The 16,352-nt window shown below is 39.6% G+C and overlaps 1 protein-coding gene across 2 annotated transcripts in view; it reads left to right on the forward strand.

Moving 5' to 3' along the window:
- prickle1a (prickle homolog 1a) overlaps positions 1-14,839 on the forward strand; it is a 46,652-nt gene extending 31,813 nt beyond the window's left edge. For both annotated transcript variants that reach the window (XM_067436016.1, XM_067436017.1), the window contains exons 3-8: positions 3,781-3,894; positions 5,713-5,850; positions 6,782-6,985; positions 9,386-9,572; positions 10,602-11,450; positions 13,943-14,839. In XM_067436016.1, coding sequence (XP_067292117.1) covers positions 3,781-3,894; positions 5,713-5,850; positions 6,782-6,985; positions 9,386-9,572; positions 10,602-11,450; positions 13,943-14,736 — 2,286 coding nt within the window. In that variant the 3' untranslated portion in view covers positions 14,737-14,839. The remainder of the gene's footprint in view (positions 1-3,780; positions 3,895-5,712; positions 5,851-6,781; positions 6,986-9,385; positions 9,573-10,601; positions 11,451-13,942) is intronic.
- The last annotated feature ends 1,513 nt before the right edge of the window (positions 14,840-16,352 follow it).

Genomic DNA, 16,352 nt, shown 5'->3' on the forward strand with positions numbered 1-16,352 from the left:
GAACGCTATGCTAAGTGATGAACTGTGACTGAGTTTTATATAGGACGCCTTCTTCCCTTGTAGTTAGTCAACTATATATTTTAATAAACCGATATAATTCATGCATTTCCTTGTAATTAGATTCAACAAACTTAATTTCTATCGATCGCTCACTTAGCACAGCGCTCGTGGCTCGACTCGCTGAGATTGTTTTCCAAGATGGCTGCCGTCTATAATCGCGTAATGTACCGTCTTTATAAAGTATCTTCTTATTAAACTGTTTGTACACTTACAAAGTTCTCAGTGCTTCGTTTTGCATGTAGGGACCCTCATTATGCTGCCGTGTTAGTGTGAGGCTATTTTGAGCCTTGTTAGTGGTATTAACTAGCGGTTTAATTTCACTTATTATCTGCCCCATAGACAAGCGTTATAAGCTAATCTGTTTTTAGAGATAAAACTCTTTACAATCGATTTTCATGAAAACGCATCCCAGAGAACGATCTACTCGGTAACCATCTGTTAATTAACCCTAGGTTCATTTCTCACCGGAGTTGTTCTTTAATGCAACACACATCAGGCAGGAAATGGTTAGAAGGCTGCATGAAGCCAAAATGGCTACATTGTTTTGAGAGGGAAAAACCGCGATAACAGCCATGTCACAAAATGCAAAGCAGTCCCATGTCTTCAGTTTCAGGGAAAGAGTCTGCTCTGTAATGGCTAAATAGTATCATGCAGTTCAAGATGTGATATCTTAACACAATGTGCAAGTTGTTATAAAGTAAATACACCAGATGTGATCTTTATTAAAATTCCAAACTGTTGGTCAATCATTCTGTCAGCAGAGCTCGTCGTAGTCATTGAGATGTAGAGGACCTTACTGCATTTTTGCAGGCACAGCTAAACACTGAAGGAAGCACCCCACAGGCATTTGGGAACAGGAAATGCTGCTTTTTATTTACAAACTACTTCATGGAAAATCTGCAAGTCATTATCTCAAGCTGCCAGACAAAAGGGCTTGAAATGATGAGGAAAAGCAGTTTGCTAACAGCCAAGCTCGCAGCCACAGGTTTTTTTTTTTCCTGGCATTGTCCGCAAAGGCCCGAAGGCGCGCTGATGTGGCGCAGTCGGTCACACACACTGCAAAAAATGCTCTTCTTACTCAGTAATTTTGTCTCGTTTCTAGTCTAAATATCGAATGATTCTTAAATCAAGATGCATTTACTAGACAAGTAAAACGACATACGGTATTGTTCTTGTTTTCTGGGGATAAATATCAAAATGAAGTGAGTTTTTGCTTAAAATAGGCAAAATGATCTGCCAATGGGGTGAGAAAAATAATCTTATTTCTGACTGAAGTCTTGTTTCTGTCCCAAACAGAAATAAGATTATTTTGCTTATTTTTGGCAAAAACTCTCTTCATTTTGAGTTATTTTCCCCCAAAACAAGACAATTACTCTTGCTAGTCAAGTAAATACTTCTTGTTTTAAGAATTTGTAGATGTTTGGACTAGAAACAAGACAAAAATACTAAGTAAGAGCATTTTTTTGCAGTGCACTTCCCCCGGCTGTCCTCAAGAACACCCTTGAATAAAATCTGAAGAGAAAAGCAATTTGAAGACCCCTAAAATCCCAGTGCAGCTTTTGTGTTAAATGCAAGAGGAACTGTAATGCCTTTATAGCAGCCATTCTGTGAATTGCCCTGCAGATTATAGGTGATCATTGTGGGCAAGAACACAAACACTCAGGAATAGTGTTGTTCAAGTGCCTCAGGCTCAGTTCCAGAGGTAATATCGGCTTGAAGTGAAGGCTGATTTATGGTGCCGCTGATCATCAGGTTTAAATGCCATTCCAGTAGACTGACTCAATAGCAGCAGGACTCTCTTTATGAAGGAAAAGACAAGCACAGTCCAGCTCTTTATCTGGGGGATGTTACGACCAGCACTCATAAAGAGCTCCCACTCACAAGGCATAGGTCACAGTGTCATAGAAGCACAATAGAGTACAGTAAAAACCTTTCCTCGGCACACAACTGCTGGCTCAAGTTTCAGAAAAGGTCAGTTAATGGAAATGGTAATGTTGACAGGTACACAGAGACGACCTAACCTGGTACACATGGTATTAACTTTTGTCTCTGGAGATCCTATCACAAGTGCTCAACGAAAAAACACACCAAGTTTGATCGTATTACTTCAGACTAGGGATGACGCCGATGCATCGATATGCGGAGTCGGATTCAACCACCGATCTCACAGTCGAATCTTCGCGGGTGTGCGACCCCTTTAATCTCAGTGCCGCGCTTGTCTTTAAAATGCGAACCCATTGCCCCACTTTATATTACGTGGCCTTAAGTACTATGTACAATAACTACAATGTACTTACTGTGTTCAAATTGTATTGCAAAGCACTTTAGCTGATATTGAGGTGGAAACGTGTAGAGTTAGGGACAGGTGTGTGTGTGTGTGTGTGTGAGTTTAAGGGTAGGGTTAGGTGTAAGGGAAGTGCCAACTGTGTAATTACAAATGTAATTACAGACGTAATTACATGCAGGTATTTTCTAAAATGTAAGTACAATGTAAAAACATGTATGTACACAATAAGTGCACTGTATCAAATGCTTATTTAAAATGTTAGTACGTAGTAGTTAAGGCCACCTAATATAAAGTGGTTCCCACATTGTTTTCAATGAGTGTACACACACACACCGGTGGCAGCATTCGGCGCCTGTCCACAGCAACTCAGGAAGTTGTTTAAAATCCTGCCACGCCATTTCAAGGTTTTATATTACATTTATATTATATTTCTCACAAATCGTCAATGTACTGATTTGACCCTGTGCTACAAGATCATCATGCAGCTCTTCTGTCAGAAGTCGATAAAAAATTGAGCTCGCATGTATATAACTTACGCCTCCGGTGTGTGTGTGTGTGTGTGTGTGTGTGTGTGAGCTCGCGTTTATATAAAGTGCGCGTCCGGTGTGAGACCCCTTCAGGCACAATCGGCTTAAGAACGTGCAGTAAACACACTCAAAGTGTTCTTTTCCTCTCTAGGCAGGTTTTTTTGTTTAGGTTTATTTATCAAAATGTTCTTTTATATATTTGTGTGATGTTCTGTATTTCGATCGCGGCTTTAACATGTTATGTTTATCCAACACATTACAGTTTATTTAAACCTAAATAAGAAAGCCATTGACCGTTCGTCTGTCAGTTGACAAGCAGTTTTGGTCGCTTTATTAAAAGTTGTTGCTGTGAGCAGTGTGTAAAGGAGAATAAAAATGGTTTTAACTTCCTGCTGACTAGTGTCGTGCCCCTCCCAACCCATTCTCACACACACACACACACACACACACACACACACACACACACACACACACACACACACACACACACACACACACACACTGCCCCTAAACCTACCCATCACAGGAAACATTCTGCATTTTTACTTTCTCATAAAAACTCCTCCTGTGTGATTTATAAGCCTTTTGTAAAGTGGGGCCATGGGTAATGTCCTCATATTTCACCCTCTCCTGTAATACCTGTGTCATACCCATGGCATTATACACATTTGGGTCCTCATATGTCACAAAAACAAGCCCACACACACACACACACACACACAGATGATTCGACTATCATTCGACCATAGAAAGATTCGACAATTCTGATTCGATTGTGTAAATCCTTATTCGGGGACGGCCCTAATTTGAACAGATGTTGGGCTAGTCTAGTGTAACTGCTTTTTGGACTTTATCCATATTTTCAGTGGAATGACTGACCTGAATTATCTCCCGTCCCACCTCCAGGTCCAGCTTTACTTCTCTTGCCTACCTGAGGACAAAGTCCCTTATGTGAACAGCCCCGGGGAGAAATACCGCATCAAGCAGCTCCTGTACCAGCTACCGCCTCATGACAATGAGGTGAGTTTACAGAAACAAAGGAAAGCTAGACCTTCATCAACAGCTATGAAAGCCTCCATTGTTTCCCCAAAAACGCCGCAGTCCAAAATGCCCACGCATCACATTTCAAAACCCCCTCGAATAGCTCTTCAAACTGCAACGTGGTGTGGGTGTTTTTATCTCCATGGGTTTAGCGCTTCACCACATTCCCTGCCATCACAGAAAGAAGCTTTGTCACTTCATATCTCTGTGGGCTCTTGCACAATGACACGCTTGAGCTGAAGATTGTATGATGTGTTTGGGAAGACTCAATCTGAGACGTAGTCTTTTAAGAATCACAACTTAATGCATAGTTTGTGTTTTTTAGCGTGCAACGCTTCATTTAGCTCTTTACACGGCAAAAAATGCTCTACTTACTTAGTATTTTAGTCTTATTTCCAGTCTAAATATCTAACAATTCTTAAATCAAGATGCATTTACTAGATCAGTAAAACGAAAGGAGATATTTTTTCTTGTTTTGTTGAAAATAAAATCATAATGAAGTGAGTTTTTGCTTAAAACAGACAAAATGATCTGCCAATGGGGTGAGAAAAATAATCTTATTTCTGATTGAAATCTTGTTTCTCGTTTCCGTCCCAAAATAAGATTATTTTTCTCACCCCATTGGCAGATCATTTTGCCTGTTTTAAGCAAAAACTCACTTCATTTAGATTTTATTTTCAACAAAACAAGGAAAAATATCTTATGTGATTTTACTGATCTAGTAAATGCATCTTGATTTAAAGGTGAACTATGTAGTATTTTTGCAGTAAAATATCCAAAAACCACTAGGCCAGTGTTATATATTTTGTTCAGTTGAGTACCTACAATATCCCAGATGTTTCCAACTATTTGTAAATTGTAAGAAAATTGCTATTTTAACTCAGGACCGGGACGTTTCATCATAGCGTTTGAGGGAGTCGCCTGTCAATCGCGTCATATCTGCGTTAGCCTCGGTTTTATTCGGCAGGAGCGCTTTACTCTTAGCAGTGTGAACAAGTGAACGCACGGAGTAACGTCATAACATCGTTTTAAACACACTTAAATGTATCTAATATGATAAACAGAGCTGCTTTACCTTATAATCATAACCGGAAGAGCGGATCAGTGCAGGCGCCCGGCGAATGTGTCCCGTCCCGTCATAATAAAAGTCCCAGTATTCGCGAGGCGGGTATTTGATTAACAATCGCTCCAGCGGCCGTGCTCAGCTCCTCAACACTCGGTCCTGCTTTGGGGACCGAGTGTTGTGAGCACACACTTTGCGTCATCAAACTACACATTTGTTTTGAATAGGCGCCCTCCAGTGGACGGAAAGTTGCATAGTGCACCTTTAAGAATATTAGATATTTGGACTAGAAACAATAAAAAAATACTAAATAAGAAGATATTTTTTGTAAATTGCAGTGTAAATCAAGATCTTGAGGTATTGTCCAACAATAGTCCTCATGGTTAAATTTCCTGACCGTGCATAAAGGTGCCTCTAGATAGGGTTGCATTAGAGAAGAATGGGAATGAGTACAGATGGTTTGCCAAACTGATACACGATCAAGCAAATCTGAGAGAATTTATCTTTTTCAGCAGTGCATTTAAATGTAGACTTTTGTTGGGTCCAGATGTGCATTTGGAAACCAGACTCCCTGTTGCCTTTCCACACACTCAGAACACATTGCATGCATTTGTATTTGCAACATTAAGCACATTACAATAACACTTTGTTAGCTCAAAAGACCTTGCCTGTGGTCCACAAGGGCTTCTCTCCTGATAGTTTGACAGCAGACACGTTTTAAACGTCTCCCTCAGGTGCGATACTGCCAGTCTCTGAGTGAAGAGGAGAAGAAGGAGCTTCACATGTTTAGCGTGCAGAGAAAGAAAGAAGCCCTCGGGCGAGGAACTCTGAGACTGCTGCCAAGGACGATGCTTCATGCCATGTGTGAACATGTAAGTGTTTAAACCAAGATTAATGTGATGCAAGAAGTGACTGTTTGGGTGTTTTTACCCCTGCCTCATTTAGTTCGGTTGAATCGTCCTAGAGTTCGTTTTTCTCTTTAGTGCGGTTCGTTTGGTCAGGTGTGAAAGCAGCAATCGCACTCGGGTGCGCACCAAAAGCAGACCAAACAAGCGAACCGAGATCTCCTTGAAGAGTTAGGGTTAGTTAGGGTTACACTCTTCACCTCCTAGAAGAGCTGGTCTCGGTTCGCTTTCAGACGAACTCTGGAGCTGAGAACGTGATCCGACCTGGAACAGAACCAACTGCAAAAATACTGATACATTTTGGACTAAACCAGCTGCCGTAGTCGGCTTTGCTCTGCATTATGTGCATGACATTACCTGATAGATCGTTGGCGATATTTTCGGAAGATGAGCAAATCAGCGTTAATAAGTCATGCACGCCTCAAATTCACTGCAAAAAATGCTCCTTACTCAGTATTTTTGTCTTGTTTCTAGTCAAAATATCTAAACATTCTTACATTAAGAAACATTTACTAGACAAGAACAAATTATTGTCTTGTTTTGGGGAAAAAATAACTCAAAATTAAGAGAGTTTTGCTTAAAATCTTGTTTTCTGTTTGAATTAAGATTATTTTTCTCACCCCATTGGCAGATTATTTATCTTATTTTAAGCAAAAACTCTCTTCATTTTGAGTTATTTTTCCCCAAAACAAGACAGTAACTTTTGCTCGTCTAGTAAATACTTCTTGTTTTAAGATTGTTTTTAGATGTTTGGACTAGAAACAAGACAAAAATACTAAGTAAGAAAAGCATTTTTTGCAGTGTGTATAAATGTTTGCCCTTGTTTCGGACCAAATGAACCGAACTAGAGATGAGAAAGCACCCTTTGAGGCTGAGTGTGTGTTTTAAACGTCTTCAGTGTGGAGAGAACGTCAGCGGAGGGGAGATGGTGGTGTTTGCTTCACGAGCGGGACCTGGTCAGTGTTGGCACCCATCGTGCTTCACATGCTCCACCTGCAGTGAGCTCCTGGTTGATCTCATTTACTTCTACCAGGAAGGGAAGGTCCATTGTGGACGGCATCATGCTGAACTGCTAAAGCCACGCTGCTCCTCTTGTGATGAGGTGAGTTTATTCATAGCGCATGTTCAAATGTCAAAGCAAAGGGAGATATTATATTTGAAAATGCTTTTCTTACTTAGTATTTTTGTCTTGTTTCTAGTCCAAGCATCTAAAGATTCTTAAAACAAGAAGTATTTACTAGACAAGCAAAGGTAATGGTCTTGTTTTGGGAAAATAACTCAAAATGAAGAGAGTTTTTGCTTAAAATAAGATAAATAATCTGCCAATGGGGTGAGAAGAATAATCTTAAAGAGATAGTTCAGCGTAAAATAAAAAGTCTGTCATCGTTTACTCTCCCTCATGTTGTTCCAAACCTGTATGTGTTTCTTTCTTCTGCTGAAAACAAAAGAAGATATTTTAAAGAATGTCTCTAACCAAACTGTTGATTTGCCCTACTAAGTATTTTTTTCCTACTATGGAAGTCAATAGGGTCCATCAACTGTTTGGTTAGAGACATTCTTTAAAATATCTTCTTTTGTTTTCAGAAGAAGAAAGAAACGCATACAGGTTTGGAACAACATGAGGGAGAGTAAACGATGACAGACTTTTTATTTTACGCTGAACTATCCCTTTAATTCAAACAGAAAACAAGATTATTTTTCTCACCCCATTGGCAGATTATTTATCTTATTTTAAGCAAAAACTCTCTTCATTTTGAGTTATTTTCCCCCAAAACAAGACAGTAATTTTTGCTTGTCTAGTAAATGTTTCTTACTGTAAGAATTTTTAGATGTTTAGACTAGAAACAAGACAAAAATACTGAGTAAGAAGAGCATTTTTTTGCAGTGTAATCTTGGTGCCAAACTGGAATCCGTTTAGCCTCTTGTAGGATTTTGCATTTGTGGTAGTCTGGGATGCAGGGCCGTGCACAGGGGGGTGGCCCGGTGGCTAGAGCCACTGCCCCTTTGCCCTCATCGGCTAAGGTGCCCCTCTTGCCCCCTTCCCTCCCTCACCCTCAGAGGATTTCCATAAAAGCATTCGGTTCCGCTAAAAATCCACTAGTTCCGCTAATCCTTTCCGTGTTTTCCCGCTCGCTTCGCGCAGCATCGCTCAAAGTCTGCGGCTGTCTGCTCTCTGTGGAGACGGCTGTTCAAGAATGTCGTCCCATTAACAGGTATATTACCAACTACAATCCACAACGTTGAATTGTTTCAACAGTGCAAACATGGATTCAAAGCTCCAGCATGCCACTCCTGTAAAATAGATTTCCGATTATAATCAATTTTACGAGTTAATAGGCTACTAGTATCTATAGCCTAACATACTTCATATTTATATTTTATTTAGACCATATTTATCGTATACACAATTAAAAAAAACGTAATACAGGCTATTATAAATATACATGAGTTGTATACAATAGGGCTAAACACAGAAAAATAGGGTGTCAAAATTGCACCTTTAGGGGTACAACAGCTTGTCGCTGGGGCAGTACCCTTAAAAGGACAACTTTGTACCTTTTTTACTCCTAAAAAGTGCATATTAGTACCTTTGAGTACAAATGCGTACCTTAAGGTACTACTATGAACCTTTTTGTGGTAAAAATGGTACAAAGTTGTCCTTTTAAGGGTACTGCCCCAGCGACAAGCTGTTGTACCCCTAAAGGTGCAATTTTGACACCCTATTTTTCTGTGTGAAGCACACCCTAAGAAAAATGTGCTCATTTTTCAAAAAAGTCCATACTTGTGCAAAAAAGCAACGTTTGCAGTATTTTCTGTTAACATTGAATGAATGAGATTCCATAATAATTTTATATAGTGTTGTAACAACTAAATATATGTGTATTATATGATTATTATCATATTTTTTATTATAAATATGATGTTGCCTCTAAGATGGACACCCAGCGTAAGATATTTACCAGCCGAATCTTAACCATGTCATGTCAACAAATGGAAGTCAGTCAGCTGTTTATCATCATGTTAAATATGCCTTTTACCCCAAATACCATACTTTTATATATTCTGTTATTAAAAATCTGTTGAGTATGATTTACAAAAATCATAAACAAGACCTTTGTCTCAAAATATATTCAATTTTAGTGATTCTCATTTGCTACTTAAATCTCCAATAAAAAATTTAAATAGAAAAGATATCAAATTAGCCCAGAATCAACTTTTTGGAAGAATAATTAGAACAACAGAAATTGAATTAGCACTAAAGCCTAACAATTGTATTTACAGTATGATTGTAAAAGGTTTGTTATTCATTTTCTATATTAAGATGATACTCAATCCCCTTATAGTGCCCCTTTTTTTTGGTTTTGGCCACTGCCCCTCAAAATATATGTGCACGGCCCTGCTGGGATGTTGTCATTGAAACTCAGACACACCATGCCTTTTTAATGCATGAAACTAGACCGGTTATATCATGAATGCTCTTATTCATTAGTTGGTGTCACAGATTATTTTTGCAGACGAGTGCACAGAGGCAGAGGGCCGTCACTGGCATATGAAGCACTTTTCCTGCTTTGAATGCGAGACAGTCCTGGGCGGTCAGCGGTACATCATGAAGGATGGTCGGCCCTTCTGCTGCGGCTGCTTCGAGTCCCTGTACGCCGAATACTGTGAGGCCTGTGGCGAACACATCGGTAAGCCCAAATGTGCCGCAAAAAATGCTTTTCTTACTTAGTATTTTTGTCTTGTTTCTAGTCAAAATATAAAAAAATTCTTACATTAAGAAAAAGATACTAGACAAGTAAAAATGATTGTCTTGTTTTGGGAAAAAAGAACTCAAAATAAAGAGAGTTTTTGCTTAAAATAAGCTAAAGGGGTGGCTGCATGTGATTTGCCTTGTTTAACTTTAGTTAGTGTGTAATGTCGCTGCTTGAGCATTAACAGTCTCTGCAAAGTTACAGCGCTGAAAGTTCACTGCAAACGGAGATATTGTCTTTTAAAGTTACGGCAGTTTATTGCCTACAAAAATGGCCGGATTGGACTACAACGAGCTTCTTCCTGGGTTGGTGACATCATAAACCCTCGCTAGTCTCCGCAGATGTGACTTCTGCCCGTAATGGGAAGGGGCGTGGCCTTAACCTGTGCTTGGCACTTCAGCCAATAAAAACACAGGAAGCTACATTTGGCCATCTGACCAATCTAAGACCATTGCGTTTCTCAGAGGGAGGGGCTTCAGAGAAGCAGGAAGCAGACGAGCCGTTCAAAGCACCGACAGCGGTGTGGAGTAAAGGGAGGATAGAAGAAAAATACAGCGGTTAAAAAAAAAGAAGTATTGAGACACGTTATACTGCGCCGCATAAACACAAGCCTAGAAAAAACCCACAGAACCTCCCTTTAAAATAAGCAAAATTATTTAATGGGGTAAGATAAATAATCTTGTTTTCTGTTTGAGTTAAGATTATTTTTCTCACCCCATTGGCAGATTATCTTATTTTAAGCAAAAACTCTCTTCATTTTGAGTTATTTTCCCAAAACAAGACAATTACTTTTGCTTGTCTAGTAAATACTTCTTGCTTTAAGAATTTTGAGATGTTTGGACTTGAAACAAGACAAAAATATTTTGCAGTGTGTCTCTCTGATGTCTCAACGTCATTCACCACAAACCACGTTTCGCTTTGGCCTTTAAGAAGCTGACCTTTACCTCCTGTTTATTTTTTCTCCAGGGGTGGACCATGCCCAGATGACGTATGATGGCCTTCACTGGCACGCCACAGATGCTTGTTTTAGCTGCGTTCAGTGCAAGAGCTCCTTGCTCGGGTGTCCTTTTCTTCCCAAACAAGGCAGGATCTACTGCTCCAAGACCTGCAGTTTAGGGGAGGACGTCCATGCTTCTGATTCGTCGGATTCGGCCTTCCAGTCCGCCAGATCTCGCGAATCTCGCCGCAGTGTGAAGATGGGAAAAAGCAGCCGGTCTGCAGACCAATGCCGACAGTCTCTTTTATTTTCACCCGCAGCCAATTACAAGTTCCCCGGACTCTCAGGGAACGCTGATGACACTTTGTCCAACAAGCTGTCGCAGCTAAACTTTGCAGACAACCACTTTTGGAGAAACAGGGAGGAGCAGGAAGCTCCCGAGGACCATGAGGAATGGGCCGAGCATGAGGACTACATGACTCAGCTCCTCCTCAAATTTGGTGAACATGGCATGTTCCAGCAGCCGGAGGACACTAGGCCTAACGACCTTTGGATGACTGACTCGGATGCCAAAAACAAGACTGAGCCAAGAATGCCCAGCAATGCTGGGAATGGCATTCTGGCCTGTAAAAGATACAAGGCTGATATGTACTGGGCTCAGTCCCAGGATGGGCTTGGGGACTCTGCGTATGGAAGCCACCCTGGACCAGCGAGCAGCAGAAAGCTTCAGGAGCTCGATCTGGAGCATGGAGCCAGCTTTAAGCTTGAGGATAAGCAGTGGTATAGTGACTCTCTGGAGTGCATCACGGATGAACTTAAGCAAGCCGAGCAGAACATGAGAGACTCGATGGACTCGTTGGCGCTCTCTAACGTCACAGGTGAGGCTAAGAGTGAAAAGTGTGTGAGGCAATTTGGGGAATGGATATACAGTCAAAACACACTGCAAAAAATAATTTTCTTATTTAGTATTTTTTCTTGTTGCCAGTCCAAATATCTAAAAATTCTTAAATCAAGATGCATTTACTAGAAAAGTAAAATGACAGGATATTTTTGCTTGTTTTCTGGGGATAAATATCTAAATGAAGTGAGTTTTTGCTTAAAACAGGCAAAATGATCTGCCAATGGGGTGAGAAAAATAATCTTATTTCTGATTGGGACGGAAACAAGAAACAAGATTATTTTTCTCACCCCATTGGCAGATCATTGTGCCTGTTTTAAGTAAGTAAGTAAGTAAGTAAGTAAGTAAGTAAGTAAGTAAGTAAGTAAGTAAGTAAGTAAGTAAAATTTATTTGTAAAGCACTTTTCATAGATAAAAATCACAAAGTGCTTCACAACAAAAAGAGGAAATACACAACATTACAGTTTTAAGCAAAAACTCACTTCATTTTGATTTTATTTTTAAGAAAACAAGGAAAAATATCTTATGTCGTTTTACTGATCTAGTAAATGCATCTTGATTTAAGAATTTTTTGATATTTAGACTAGAAACAAGACAAATTACTTAAGCCCCTTTCACACTGCGATTCCGGCAAACACACGGATAATGCGACCCGGCATTTGTTCCCGGGCCGCTAGATTTGGTCCATTCACACTGCCAGCGAAATACCGTAATATGTGCGCTTTCACACACAACCCGTAACGGTCCCGGGTCGAGTTGACACGTGACATCCTGATGTGATGTATAACGGCGAGCGATCTCCGCTTCAGCGCGGATAGTAAGGAGCTCCGTGGTCTCGACTTGTGTCCAGTTTGCGCTCATTTCTGCTTGTTTAATTTTAGTTTCTTTTGTAGACGAACACTCTCTGCGTTTAAAACACCGACGAGCTCTTCTGGCACTGCAGGGTTGTGTTATTGAAGAAACAAGCTCTAGGAGTCGCACGATAACTACGCACACGCTGCGGCATTAGTTTCGGCTTTTGTTCACACAGCGCTCGTCCCGGGTCGAATACCCCAATGTCACTAGGTCCCCGACCCGGGTCGAATTCGGTAATCAATTCCGGGACGTGGTGCTTTCACACAGAAGGCAACCTGGCAATGCTCCGGGAATATTGCGGGTCCGACGTGCAGTGTGAAAGGGCCTTTAGTAAGAAGAGTATTTTTTGCAGTGCAAAAATGATGCATACTCCAGATGTAATGTTTCACTGGTGGGTGCAGGACACTATAGTTCATTTACATAAGTGAAGAAGCAAAATAAAGTCAAATGTGACCTATAATACCCACATATTCTTCATACAGTGACAACCAGAAATTTGGGAGCGAAGTGATTCAGACACTTTGTTCTGATCATGTTTTGCTGAAGTGTTTTTCTTTAATTCCTAATGTGACCTTTGACACCACAGACTGAACAAAATGAAGCATTTCCTGGCCACTGGTTGGCCTTGGTATTATCTAACTGTGTTCTTAATTTTAACAGTTGATTATAATTCATTACATCCCTTTCTATCAACATTATCTGACATTATCAAGACGAAATTGTTCTGACACAGTTCTTGTCGTATTACCATTGTCTTAGCTATAGTGAATAACCAGTGATAATGTGAGAAAGTTTTGAAGCTGTCTGAATAAACTTTAGTTTGACTGTATATTAGTTACGCTAGTAGTTTTAGATGTTGTCTTGGAATTGAAATAGAGAATTGTTAAAGGGGTGGTAGATTATGATTTTACCTTTTTAACTTTAGTGTGTAATGTTGCTATTTGAGCAACATCTGCAAAGTTACGATGCTCAAAGTTCAAAGCAAAGGGAGATATTTTATATTATGGGAAAACAGGTGTGTGTGTGTGAGTGTGTGTGTGTGTTTGTAATTCTTGTGCCAAACTGGAATCTCACTGCAAAAATGCTTTTCTTACTCAGTATTTTTGTCTTGTTTCTAGTCAAAATATCTAACAATTCTTATATTAAGAAACATTTACTAGACAAGTAAAAATTATTGTCTTGTTTTGGGAAAAAAATAATTTAAAATGAAGAGAGTTTTTCCTTAAAATAAGATAAATAATCTGCCAATGGGGTGAGGAAAAATTCAAACAGAAAACAAGATTATTTTTCTCACCCCATTGGCAGATTATTTATCTTATTTTAAGCAAAAACTCTCTTTATTTTGAGTTATTTTTACCCAAAACAAGACAATAATTTTTGCTTGTCTAGTAAATGTTTCTTAGTTTAAGAATTTGTAGATATTTTGACTAGAAACAAGACAAAAATACTGAGTAATAAAAGCATTTTTTGCTGCAATGTTAGCCTCCTGTTGAATTTGGCATGTTTGGTAGTCAGGGATGTTTTCATTGAAAATTTAATTTTAAAATTGTTCTTCTAGAGTATTAAATGTCATTTTTTTTTTGCACTGTTTAATCTGAACTTCCGTGATCTTTTCAGGTGCTTCAGCCGATGGGGATATAAAAGAGAAACAATTGCTCTACTCGTTGCAAAAGTTCTCTGATCTTGACAACACCAGCAACATGGGCACGCTGAATTCATCAGTGCTTCACAGGAGCACAAACTCCCTAAAAAGCCTGACCTCCGAGCTTGAGCGTGCGGGTGTTGTCGAGGAGAGGGAACAGGAACAGGTGATAAAGGAGGATCGGCCAAATCCACCTCACTTACCTGTGTTAAGAAGGTCCAAGTCCCAGACCAAACCTCAGCAGGTAAAGTTCTCAGATGATGTTATAGATAACAGTCGATACGATGAGCTGGAAGTGCGGCAGCATCCAATGAGCGAGCGCACTCGTAGACGAGCTCACCATTTTGAGGAGCAAGACCAAATGCGCCACAGGCATCACCACAGGCGAAGAAGGAGTCGCAAGTCTCGATCCGACAATGCGCTTCACTTGGTGCCCAAAGAAAAGGCTCGTATGTGCTTTAAGGAGGACCATCGCAAGCACGAGCCTAATGTTCAGCATAGACAGCCTCATTATGCCCACGCGGACTCGGATTTGCACAGCCAGGCAGCAGAGAAGTTTTTACGTCTTTATGGGGATGAAGACGATTGGTGCTCTACTTGCTCCTCTTCATCGTCTGAATCAGAAGAGGAAGGCTTTTTCCTGGGCCAGCCAATCCCACAACCAAGACAACCTCGCTACCAATATTACGCTAATGAACTTCCCATTGGCACAAGGACAAAGTCCAAACAGAAGAGAGGACGAAAGGGCAAAAACTGTATCATTTCATAAAACTGGCAAGGAAGTGCACTGCAAAAATACTGTTTCTAGTCAAAATATCTAAAAATTCTTACATTAAGAAACATTTACTAGACAAGTACAAATAATGTCTTGTTTTGGGGAAAAATAACTCAAAATGAAGAGATTTTTTTTAACCTAAAATAAGATAAATAATCTGCCAATGGGGTGAGAAATATAATCTTAAAACAATATTATTTTTCTCACCCCATTGGCAGATTATTTATCTTATTTTAAGCAAAAACTCTCTTAATTTTGAGTTATTTCCCCAAAACAAGACAATTACTTTCGCTTGTCTAGTAAATACTTCTTGTTTTAAGAGTTTTTATATGTTTGGACTAGAAACAAGACAAAAATACTAAGTAAGAAGAGCTGTGTTTGCAACAGTTGATCTGCATCTTAATACGCCGCTTATCAAATGCCATTCTGGAGATAGTTTAAGCTTTATTCTGGAAAACATCTGGATCCTCAAGGCATTGGTTTCTCTGTCCTGGACATATTGCCGTGGTCTTGCCGTAAAGTGACGTTGTTGGCCAACGCAGTATTTAAACCATGCTTTCTTTCCATGCATATTAGGTGATAAGTGATTATAGTCTTTGAACAAACCAGAAGAATATACTATTTATAAAGCCGCTTTTAGAGACTAATGGAGAGGATAATTTAACGTTGCAAAAATGAATGTGTATATATTGTAAAATGTTGAGTTAAAGCTAATATTTTTATATCCCTGAGTTTCAAAAGGTTTTTTTAAGAATGTTACTGAAAAAAGTACTAAAGAACAAAGGCTTGCAGCGACTCCACTTTTGTTAATCAGGGTTTTAAAAATAAATATGTAACGCCATGGTCAGCATTGCTGCTCAATTTGTACTAAAATTACGTATTAAGCCTATTTGAGTGTCATTTTATTGATGGGTCACACAGACAGATTGCTGTAATCTGTATAAATGCAAACTGGAACGCAAGGCTAATAATAATAAAAAAAATGAGATATATATAAATATATACATGCACATTTTGTGTCTACTATGTCTACATGAATCGCTGTCGAGCTATAGCCAATTTAGTAAAAATGGCTCCTCCCAATTGGAAAGTTTTGGTGGTCTTTAGGGACCGTGAACCCAAACTTCCACTTTTTTGTATAACTTGACATTCAGACTCAAGCGAATCTGGCTGCGCTGGTTTGGCTCCGGTCAGGCCAAAAACCTAGGACTAGTTCGCAAAATGTACTCGCTTAAATTGGTATTCAGTGTGTATACTACCAGCCCAAATCTCTACGACTTACGGTTTGGTCTGCCCAAACAGTTTTAGAAGGAGAATGATGCATCATGGGAAAATTAACTCTTACAATAGGCTTTCAGGCTTTAACCCTTAAATGCATGACTGTTTCGCCAAACATTCTTACATATTCGGGTCGTTAGCGACCCGGATCTATATTTAACATGGATAGAGCTCTACCTGTCGTGATAATATATAAAACTCCTGATGTTAGAGTAACACTTACAGAAGAATAAAATCAAACCTATTTCGTTACCTTTTGGAGCTTGGAAGGGTTCAGTTTGAGCAGATGTTTAACACCATCATCATCTGTCCGCGTCAGAGCTCGTTTACCA

Source organism: Pseudorasbora parva, chromosome 25 (genome assembly GCF_024679245.1).
Source record: "Pseudorasbora parva isolate DD20220531a chromosome 25, ASM2467924v1, whole genome shotgun sequence".
Classification (NCBI taxonomy): domain Eukaryota; kingdom Metazoa; phylum Chordata; class Actinopteri; order Cypriniformes; family Gobionidae; genus Pseudorasbora; species Pseudorasbora parva.